Here is an 11,531-nt window from a genome sequence, read left to right as displayed (position 1 = left end):
TTCCAAAACAGATAAAATGTAACCTACCCCCATTTATACAACCGTCCGTTCGTTCCAACAATAACCTTCTGCTGTGTGTTTGGGAGGGGTAGGGGGAAGGAATTCAAGTCGACATAGCCTTTCCCTTTACCTCGTCTAGGGAGTAGGCCTAGTTACGAGCATACGGGCAATATCTGTTCCTTCTTTTGAAGTCGTTTCAGTTCTATTTCTCTGCCTCAGTTAATCTTTTTGAAGCAAATAAGTGAGAGTGACTGTAGTCTGCTGGTTGAGCAACTCATTTGCAGGTGGGTCTTGATTCCTCTTCCTCGGGCATTTTTTATAAAGAATGTTAGTAGCCTTTATGGTGTATAACAGAATCTAAGACGTAAGCTTTGGAAGTGCCTAACCCATGAGTTACAATCATGGTTATTCTTTTACTTTCTCTAGACTAATTCTTTCTTAATTATTTTCTGCAATGGCATACTTCCAACAGGGAAGTTTGACAGTGCTATTACTGAGATAGTTTCTGGTTTGAAAAGGCATTATCATAAGAATTGGTTTGAATCCCTTCAAACAGAAAATGGAACTAAAGCTGGACCTACTAAATATTCTCACCACTGAGACATTGTGGTGGAAGGGTGATTCCTGCTCTCTCCTTAAACTATGTATCTTAGGATTTAATTCCAAGGGGGTAGTTAGGATTGTGATTCCTGAATAGAGATTAATTTTCATGCCTATCTTCTTACAGAAGTGTGAGATTTAATATGTATGTTTGTCCTCAAAACTTTCCCTGAAACTGTCCTGAATTGCTAAAAATCCTACGTATTGTATAAGAAGGTTAAAAACTTAATTCATAGTTATGAATTCTAGTCTAGAGGGCAGATGTCTACGAATTGTTATATCCGGCATATATTTGGAGTATCTCTATCATGCTAACTTTAGCATCTTGTCCATTTTTCTTTCTCTGAGCAGAGAGCCTCTGCGTATGCAGGCAGCTATGAGCAACTATATATTGCAGGAGAGTTCTACAGTTTGCTCTTGATTCCTCCGCTCCCCTATATGTTTGCAGGTGTGGTGGCTGTGGGCATAGGATCATGTGAAACCTGACATCTGGTATCACATTATGTCCTCATAATATATAAGTAAATTTAAAGTCAAATCAAAAACTCCAGCATACAGGAAGACTTTAATGATATATATTTTACAAAATGTTAGGATGTAAGTTTGTAGATGCAATTGAACCACCTTCCATGAGTGGAATGGTAAGCACAGACAGGAGAACAATATTTTACAGGTGATGTTTACTTATCATTGAGCTAAGCAATAGGATATCCATGAGTATTCTCACAGGTCACCAAGCAGCTAAACCAAGGCTTTGTATAACGAGTTCCCAAAATTAGGAGAGAATATATAGGTTTTAAAGTTGTATTTTGAAACTACATTGTCTTTCTTTTGAAATGAAAAACCTTCTGGTTCTCAGATATGGGTAAGAATCCTTCCTTCAGGAGAGGAGATTGATCCTGACAGGCAGTACCTGAGGTGGTCTGCTGCGGAATTGATGTTTTGACTCCATAGGCAAGGTTATGCCTTAGGAGAAAATCCTAAGTGACAGCTGGGAAAGGTATTTGGTTCAGGTATATTCTAATGCTGTGTTTTATTGTTAATACTTCTATAAACTTTTTCTCACCCTTTAAATAAAATATGCAAGCCCTTATTGTGTTGTGATTAACCTGGTTTTTTGTTTTAACTTGTTTTTCGTAGTTAACTCAATTTAAGGTTAATCTATGAAATCCAGGATGCTTTTATTTCTCTAGAGATAACAAATACAACAAAACAGTGTTGCTTTGCTTGCAGCCTAAGATCAGTTTGGGAAAGGGAAGACATGAATTTGCAAGGGTCAGGCTGAAGAGTGGTAGCTTCAAATACCAAAATACAGAAAAGATGGCAAAAAGCAAGTAGTAGGAGGAGGAGCTTATAATTCTGGGCTGTATTGTTTTAGTGGTAATTCACCTTTTGGTACTTAATATTTAAATTAAATAAACAAATTTTCCCCACTCTTTCCTTCCCCTGTTCAAACTGCCACAAATATGTTTACCAATTCATGAAGATTTTTATTTCTGATCATATAGCAGTTCCTGAGGCTGGAACAAATTACAGGTTTGAAAAGGGTTATTGCATGTGATGTGCATCTGTATGCTAATTTCTTTTGAAATATATCTGTAAATGCAAGGATAAGGCAATGGAGTGCTAAATTGAGTGAAATTAATTAGTGTCACATTAGTGACATATCTGGGAGCTTTTCAAATTCAATTCAGTCATGATTAGCACAGTTTTGCAGTAATTTTGCTGATACAAAGTTTCTTCAGTGCTCCTTGCTCATTTTAAGTGTCTTTCAAAAGATTAGGAAAAAAAATCCTACAGTCATAGAATTCTCATAACTTCTTGTTATGGGATAATAATAACTGAGAAGGAGAATGAAGATGATTAAACTTTCTCCTGAAGCAAGTCTTACTGTAGGTATATGCTGAAACAGTGTCACAAACCCTGTTTACAGCTGATGGTCATCATTTTGATAGCTCTGTAAAGCTAATTTAGAGCATATATTACACTAGATTTTAATATCTAAATAATTGGCAGGCTTTAATACACTGACTATATATTACCATTATATGTTTCACTACTTAAATATCTTTGTACCCCCAATGTGGCTTTTTTTTTTCTCTCAAAAATAGTTCTCATAGTCATTCTGCGAACTGAAATACTTTTACAATCTTACTAACTGTAAGGAGAAAAAGATTGTGCTATTTAGATAATAATCTGAATGAATATCACTGTGCAAAAAGTGGACAGAAAAATTCAAGTCTTTTCCAAGACTTGCTGTGGAGTAATTCTCATTATGATTAGCTATGGAAATCCAGATGTTTCAGCAGAACATTTATTATTAGTAAAATGGTGCTGTTCACAAATAATGGCAGAATCAGTGAAGTTGCAGGTAGATATTTTCCATGTCAAATAACTCCTCATGGCAAACAAATATTGATTAGTAAAGGCATTTAAGTATTCATTTTAATTATCTGTAAGAAAGAACAAATGAACAGGATCTTCATTTACCTACAGTTGCTGAAAGCCTACAGTTGCATTATATGTAAATATTAAGCTCAGAAATTCTTTTTGTGTTTGTGTGCCTTGAAAGGGTAAAAATGCAGAAGGTTTAGTATAGTTGTTGGAATGTATAACATGCTACTTCAGCATGTTACTATTTGAAACAAAAGAAGATGGTCCAACCCTGCTCTGCTGAGGGTAACCAAGGCCCAGGAATTAGGCAGTGGTGTCTGATGATTGTTGTACCGTGGGTGTCCTGAATCATCACATCTGTTAGCAAGGATCACGCAGAATTATGGTCACCGTTTATGGCCGCGGTGCAGAATGCTCAGAGACAAGGGGTGATGGTGGTGCAGCAGTGTCTTCCCACAGAAACACATTTCAAGTGTAGGAGTGCTGCCGCTTCCAGTGTAAAGTAAGCAGCAAATTGCAATTTGTTCTGCTACTGGAGTGATGGATATCTCTGGCCTGCAGTGTCTTTCATGGAGTCCAGTCTAGTCTGATCCTTCAGGAATGTCTCAAATCTACATGGTATCTAGTCTTTCCCTGCAGTCAGTAGGAATTAGCAGAACCACACTTTGTAATACTTAAGCCTCAAAGCATCATGATCACAGCTTTTTGTATGTATGCATACAAATATATATATATATATATATATATATATATATATATGTTTGCCTTAACTGTTAGAGATAAGAGAAAGCTAGAAATACTTTCCTTGCTCAATCGCCATCAGAGTTCAGGCTCAAGCCCTTAGGAAGTGCAGGCGCTATTACCCATAGAGAATATGCCCTGAAAGAGAAAGACATGAACCCATGGTTGCCTTTGTGCTGCTCAGTAGATCTTACTGGTAACAAGAGTTGTGCACATGACATCTGCTGAAATAGCACCATACTGGTCAGGTGTACCCTTTCAGGAGAGCTCCTGTGCATACTTTGCTTTGTGGGCCTCGGTCAACATAGTCCAGCTTTCTTACAGCAAAGAAGTACCACTGCTTCTGTCACTTTACTACCGTTGTGTACTTTGTGACTGGGAGAGAGTCTGATATGTTTGAGGGATTCCTTTACACAGAAGGAAAATCTGTGCAGTTGGCTTAGCAACACTGAGGCTGTTTTCTGCCTTTGGTGGCATGCAAAGCAGCCTTAAGGGAGAGTCAAATCCTATTGACAAGTTAACAGCGTATGTTAATACTCTCTAGGAAGCCAATGACATCTGTCTTATTGTACAATTCACTGGGGTGGACTGAGGCTGAACTTGCTGGAGATACAAATAGCTATAATAAGAAATCTGTGATATATTCCTGAAGTGGATGATTAAGAAATAAATCTACCAAAAGAGTAGTTAAAACAGTATTTTACGTTGTTATATTTACATATCAAGCTAGTAAGGTGTATTTTCCTATTAGGCAATTAATATAGAGGTGGAACTTGTTTTCCTTCTTTTCTTCTTTCCTACTGTACACCCTTGAAACTTGTTCCCTGCTGGGTTTCACGTGTATGTACCCATAATAACATTCCTAGTTAGTGGCAAAACTCCGGCAGCACTACAGGTTTCTCTGTGAAAGAGTTCATTAAATGCCAGCCAGTAATCCGGTGGCATTTGCTAGAGTAATGCTGTAAAGCCAATCTGTTTTCCTTCCTTCTTACTTTCTTCCTTTCAAAAGAAATTTTGCATTTTCAGTAGACATGAGAAGAAAAGGCTAAGAATTAATGCTGGAAAATCACTCCTAGTAAGCCAAAAAAATACAAAAGCCATATTCATTGACAAACTCTGATTCAGCTATGTTACCTTATGATGAAGAAACATTGATACCTATAGATTATATTGCCAGTTAAAGTAGATTTATAGCCATTTTGCATTTCAGAACTGTGCAAAAATCCAGAGTGTATTGGTAAATCTGGCTGCTATTAGAAAGTAGCATTAAGTATTTTTTAGAAAATAATTTTGCATTCTAGGTCTACTATATTTTGTAAGACTATACATCTTCTGAAACACATATTTTGGCAGTATACCCCAAGCAGTTACTGAAAACCTGTGTTGAGACAAGTATAGGCCATATATCATGTTACAGGCCACTTCTTTCCACTGTTCTCCCTTGAACCTGAAGCCACTTGGCACAATTCACAGATTACCCAGGTGCAGTTAGGGTGAGACTTACAAGTAAAGCCGGGCACCACAGAAATGAACATCTTTTGGGCAACCTTTGTCAGCACACTCCAGTAGAAGCCTGATTGCAGACTAGGAAATCCCTGGAGGAAGGTGACAGTACCATTCCTTTAGCTGACTAGAGGAATTCATCTACCTTAGTTGTAGCTACTAAGCTACTGTGATGAGTAGATATGAGGACAAAGACTGCATTAAGTCTAAATCAAATTTGTCAACTTGGGAGAGGAGAGTGATTTAGGTGGCACTGATAAACAAACTCAGTTCAACACCAAGTAGAACAAGAGTCATTCTTACAAGCTCAGTAGATCTGCTAAGCTTACTACCTTACTCAAATGATAAAACAACTGCTCTACTTTATTTCTGAATATAAATTCTTTCTTTCTAGATTTTGTTACTTCAGGCAGTTGCAAAATGCCAAGCTAGATACTAATCAAAAGTATAAATAATATTAAATGTGTAGAGAGAAACAGTGCAGTGCAAAATGTTTTCTCAAAATGTGCAAGGTCTGAAACTGTAAAGCATTTTTGTTTTGCGAGACAAGTTGGGAATTACTTATTGCAGTCTCAAAGCATTATTAAGGGACTCAGCCGTAGGTTATTCATCAAAGTCAGTCATCCTACTTAACTATGGTATTGGGAATTAAAGAGGTCACTTACAAAGTACTGTTGCTTACTTGCATTAGCTGCAGTAGTGGTTTAGTGTCCCTTAACTTATATTCATTTTATCATTGCCAAAATATCTGAATATACTGGAGTTTCTAGAAGCCAATCAATGAGAGTTTCTTTTCCTGAAATACAAGGATTAGCCATGTTTGCACAAGACATGTGCAAAGTCAACAGTGACAGGTCCTTTCACCATCCTGTATGCGATTTACCATTTGCAGTTACCACCCAAGATTTCCACTGAACAGTATTATTTTAAATCCAACAGTTTTTTTCCTATTTTATTATATCTCTGAAAACATTGGCCCCTATTTCCAGTAGTAGCAAAGTTTATCGACATTTTGCCAAAGACTGTCCCAAGTGAGATAATAGCTCAATAACTTTAATAGCTGTAACTAATAGCAATAACTCTCAATAATGCTAGTAGGTGACCTTGCTGTAACATATTGTCAATGATATGTTCCTTCTCACGTAAACTGCTGACAAAGACTGAGCTAAGTTCAGTTTGTCTGAAACTGTGCTATGATTGCAGAATGAAAGATAATCTTCTAATTTCTTTAAAAGCTCTGTCTTTGCAGTGTGTGTGATAGAACTGTCCACTTGGGAAATAGCTTAGTGTCTTTATTTATTGAATTACTAGGATGTCTTGTCTTGTGTTTTTGTATAATTCATAGCTTTGTTAAAATGAATGTTAGAATGTACATGTGTATGCACACAAATAGTTACACACAAATAGGATTTGACTGTTGAGTCAAGGTTTCTTTGCACTGGTGTAAGGTCTAATTGCTTTTTTTTTTTTTTTTTTTTTTTCACCTAACATTCAACCTCTTTACACCATCAGATGTTGCAATTGAGAATAGGGCTTACTTTGTGTATATGATATATATTTTATCAGGCATACAGTTAAGCTATATTAAAAATCAACTCGAATAAGTAATGTATGTTTTCTAAGTAGCCATGGGAAACATTTTTGCTTTTCTTTTGCAATTTTGTTTCTGTTGTCTGTAGAAACAATCTAAAAAAATTATGAAATGATTGAGCTTTTGCAGATCATAACTTCTATCAAAATTGTAAATCATGTGTTTTCATAGTCTATGTTTACATATGGAAACAGGACAGCAATCAGCTGCAAGCTGTTTCTTTCGCAAGTGTTTCACTATTTTTAAGGAAATATTTTTAAACTATGGCAGTAAAGCAGATGCTCAAATACCTTCAAGATACATGTCTAGTTCTTATGGTTACTTGTTTATGTTTTCTTTGTTGTTTTCAAAAAACCTTCCAAACAGAATCTGCTTCTAAAACAAAAATAAATTATGTATAGCTTAGTACCTAGGTATTAATAGGCATTTGAAGGATTGAATTGTTCAATAACATTAGTAATGACTTAACTCTAGAACGGCTACTCCATTCTCTTTATATCTCCTGCTTTGTTTTAATTCAGCATGCTCTTTAAACTGACACTAAAATAATGTCTTTTGAAAAAATAAATTCAAAATGTTTAGCCATAGTGGACAGAATGAAGATCTTATGGGGAATCTCGCAAAGATCTTATGTATTATTTCATGTGTACTGCAATGTAAGCTGTCAAAGGAACAATCAGGTTATATTTAAGACTTAACAACTTATATGAATGAAATTTGTACATGCAATTTAATACACTTATGATTTCCTATTTGTTAGTATGGACATGGCACCGGTTTGGAAATGTAATACAACATCTCAAGCCACTGCTCATTCGTCTCCTACTGTTTAAATAGGTCTGGCTCATGATCACATCCCAAAATTGATCAAATGCAAGAGTTTTTCAAATATTCTTTTAACATTATACTATGATGTATAAACCGTTATAGTTTAGTAAATACAATGCAATTTCATTCCTGCACTATATCACGTGATATTATTTAGTGTGTTTTATATATAAAAATATTTATTTATTTATATACATACACACATATATATATATATGCACACACATATGGCTACTGTGGAGTAAATATTCAGGGACAGGCAATGCAAGCCCAGAATTAACCTCAGAAATCAGTGATCTTTATTTGTGTTTTTTTTTTCTACTTAGATGGACAAAACCAATTTTGAAAAAGGGTTATAGACAACGATTGGAGCTATCAGATATTTACCAAATCCCTTCTGCAGACTCTGCTGATAATCTTTCTGAAAAATTAGAAAGGTATGAAAGAAGTATGCTTTCTTGGCATTGCCTTTCAGACAAATAACAATTTTGTCTGTTCCAGGAAACGTATTGCAACTTTCATTAGAAAGCTGTTGGATAAAATATCTAAATAGCATTGCTTGCAAGCTGTTGTCTGCTGACTCAAATGTCTCCTCATTCAGCATGCAAGGACATTCAGTTGTCCTTTGGAGCTGCTGGGGTCCATGATGGAAATGTGTCACCTAGATGCTCTAAAGGTATTTTGAGCATCTATTTTGAGGTACCTGTGACATCTCTCCATTGACTAGTGAAGCTAGACTCACAGTTTCAATACTAGTTCCCTATCCAGCTGTTCCTTCTTCCCAAAATATCCTTGTCAAATCCTGTTTTCTTTTTTTCTTTCTTTTTTTTTTTTTTTTCCTTTTTGCTTCACCATCTAAATAACATGGAGTTTGGGGAGTTTGTTTTTTTTTAAGGTTTTTGTTTTTGTTTTGTTTTGTTTGGACTATGGCTGACTTTACTTAATTTCTTCTGCAGGAACTGTGCCCTGACTTTTCTCATTTATGCTTCTTCTCATCTTTTCTCTACCCTTCTTTTGGTGGGTCCTAATTCAGACACTAGACTACACATAAATATGACAGATGCAAGTGCTTAAATCCCATCCCTCTTTTGTAGCCTCTAGCTTTCCCCTTGCATTTGGGGACAGCTAGATCTGCATCATTGTACCAAGCCAGTTAAACTGAAGTGCAGTGTGTCATACATTTGCAAAAGTGATGGAACATTGGTACAACTTAATGCTTTTTGACACAGCTAAAAATTTATGGATGAAATATTCTGGTTATTTAATATCGTATTGAAAAAAATGAAGAAAAGTGATAACTGAGTAAATTCTTAGCAGTACTTTAATTTGTGAATTCAGTGTTGACTAAACATGTTTATGTATATATATATATATATGTATATAACATGTATATGTATATATAGCATGCTTTTGGCTAGAAATCTATCCTATAGTAGAAAATTATTGTTCTAACTACAAGAATAAAAATCATGCTGTCCAGTAGAAAAGCCACGTTTTTGATGCTTTGTTGGTGTTTTCTTTCTGTTGCAGACTGGAAGAGCTCCAAAACATTTATTTGCCTGTTATTTGTGCATTGGTCTTAAGTACAGTAGGTTTCTTTAAAACATACAGTGTGACCTTTTCATGAATTAACTCCCTGCAGGGTGATGTATGGCTGAGTATTTAAATCTGCCAAATATGTGGCTGAACTAGATTTGAACTTTTATTGATCAGTCAAGTCAATGAAGGCCAGGTCTTTGGGGTCTCTGCAAAGCTTTGTTTCATTAGTCACCTTAGCTAAATCTCCTTGGATATCCTTGAGTGAATTGAACTATGTTAGAGCCATAGACCCATGTATTTGCTCACACAACTTAATGGTCTTGTTTTTCGGTTCCTTTACAGAGAGTGGGACAGAGAGCTGGCAACTTCAAAGAAAAAACCCAAACTTATTAATGCTCTTAGACGGTGCTTCTTCTGGAAATTTATGCTCTATGGGATAATATTGTACTTAGGGGTAAGATTTGTTCCTGTTTTCGGTAAACTTTTAATGTTGCATAAATGGATCCAAGTCTTAGGGGTTATTAAAGTAATATGGAATCCTGTGGGTAGCTACAGTGTTTACTCTGTGTGTGGCATATAAAGATGATAAATAGAGAGATTCTCAGGGATCATCTTAAATAAAGTATTTTCTGATTACACATTGCTTAGGTGTTAGCGTGCATTCCCCCCAAATACAGACAGAACACCAGAATTTTTGTATTACAGCTGAATTAATGTAGTTATCATTATACATTTTAAAGACTTTTCTTCAGAATTTTATACCTTTACACTAAAATAAATGATACTGAAATTTCACATAATTTGGTTGATTTTGCCAGAATGAAAATCAGTCAGTTTCATAAAGAAGTGCTTTATTCAGACTTATGTATGCAATAAACAGGTTTGGTATACTGAACCATTACATGGCTGTTTACATTGTGTTATCATTACTGCATAAATGACCATGTGGAATGTGCTTGAATCTTTAGTGCTCCAAAGTGTATGATCAGGATCTTGATATTAGAATCTGAACTGATTATGTTTATCAGCTTTTCAACATGTTAGGATTACCCTGACTTACCAAATGCCACCTGTTTGAAAATCCTATCATTGGGGTTATGAGCTGTGAAAATAGTTTATTATTAATGGTCTGTCACCATGTGGTGTGGATATCCAGTCTGTAAAACTGGAAATTACTGTTAACCAATATATACATTAAATCTGCCTGTCACTTTCAGGTTTCTATATTTTAATAGGAAAAGTGAGATATTAAAGTACATATTTCAATGTTCAAAGTGCTGTGGTGTCAGAAAAAGCTGATATAATAGCCTAAATGACCAAGAGTGGTCAGATATACTTGAGATAGTCAGCAATTTCAGATGTTTGACAGATTTCTAGGCCAGATTTTTATCTTGGATAGGTTGCTAGAGAAAAGGATTAATTCCTCTGGCTTTAGTGTTGAATGTGATCCAGTTTACTTTCAAGAAAGGCCATGCGTTGGGTGAAAGAAGAGGGAAGGGGAGTTAAATAGCCCATAGTTATTGCTGAAGTCATCTTGCTTCCTATAAAATGAAACTTCTCTTTTCTTCTAACTTTCTGTCAGATATCCCAAGGAACTCTTCTACAAAAATAACAAAGTTATAAAAATGCAAACCTTCATCCCCAGAAAAGTAGTATGGAGAGCTGTCATTATGCCTATGAATTTGCTGAAGATTTTTCTGTGGAAGGGAAATTTCAAGCTAGGTAGATCTTCTGGTAGTTAGATGAAGAAAGATTGAGAATCTATTCTATGGGAGTCATTCCAGATTTATGCTAAGATAAGTGAAATCACACTCTGACATTATGTATTCTCAAGTTTTAATAACTTTGTATAAAACGGATTTAACATAAGTAAGAAGATCCCCAAAACTAAAACACAAGTCCTTAGATACATGCAAGCTTTCCAGCATTAAAAATAAACTATTTAATGCTGAAAACTTCTAAGGCTTTGGCCAGTGTTTCAAGTCAAAGACTATTTTTCAGATTAAGCACTGGATTCTCAACCTGGCTTTTGCTAGTCTTATACTGGAACAGCTCCATTGCAATAAACTGCCATGGAGTTCCTCTTGCTTACACTGTTACATGAAAGACAGGCTGATCTTGTAGTTTACAAAGTAGATAAATTTATTTAGGGTCTTCTGGGATGAACTTCCTGTAAGATATTTCTGTAAGAGTATTAATTTACATTGCTAGTGATGTGGGTGTTCTGTTTTAGATCACTGGTAACTTAATATGGGTAATTAATTATAACTGATTATAATTTCAGTTTAGATTGGAATTCTTCCCCTAAAAATTATGAGTGCTTCTTTCTTGTTAT

The 11,531-nt window shown here is 35.4% G+C and overlaps 1 protein-coding gene across 1 annotated transcript in view; it reads left to right on the top strand.

Annotated features, from left to right (window-relative positions):
- The first annotated feature begins 3,389 nt into the window (after window positions 1-3,389).
- The window catches only part of CFTR (CF transmembrane conductance regulator), an 88,769-nt gene continuing 80,627 nt past the window's right edge, over window positions 3,390-11,531 (top strand). Inside the window, exons 1-3 of the mRNA XM_062599118.1 lie at window positions 3,390-3,496; window positions 7,984-8,094; window positions 9,539-9,650. Of these exons, the coding sequence (XP_062455102.1) occupies window positions 3,390-3,496; window positions 7,984-8,094; window positions 9,539-9,650 (330 nt within the window). The remainder of the gene's footprint in view (window positions 3,497-7,983; window positions 8,095-9,538; window positions 9,651-11,531) is intronic.

Source organism: Rhea pennata, chromosome 1 (genome assembly GCF_028389875.1).
Source record: "Rhea pennata isolate bPtePen1 chromosome 1, bPtePen1.pri, whole genome shotgun sequence".
Taxonomy (NCBI): domain Eukaryota; kingdom Metazoa; phylum Chordata; class Aves; order Rheiformes; family Rheidae; genus Rhea; species Rhea pennata.
This window is presented reverse-complemented; position numbering and strand designations above follow the sequence as displayed.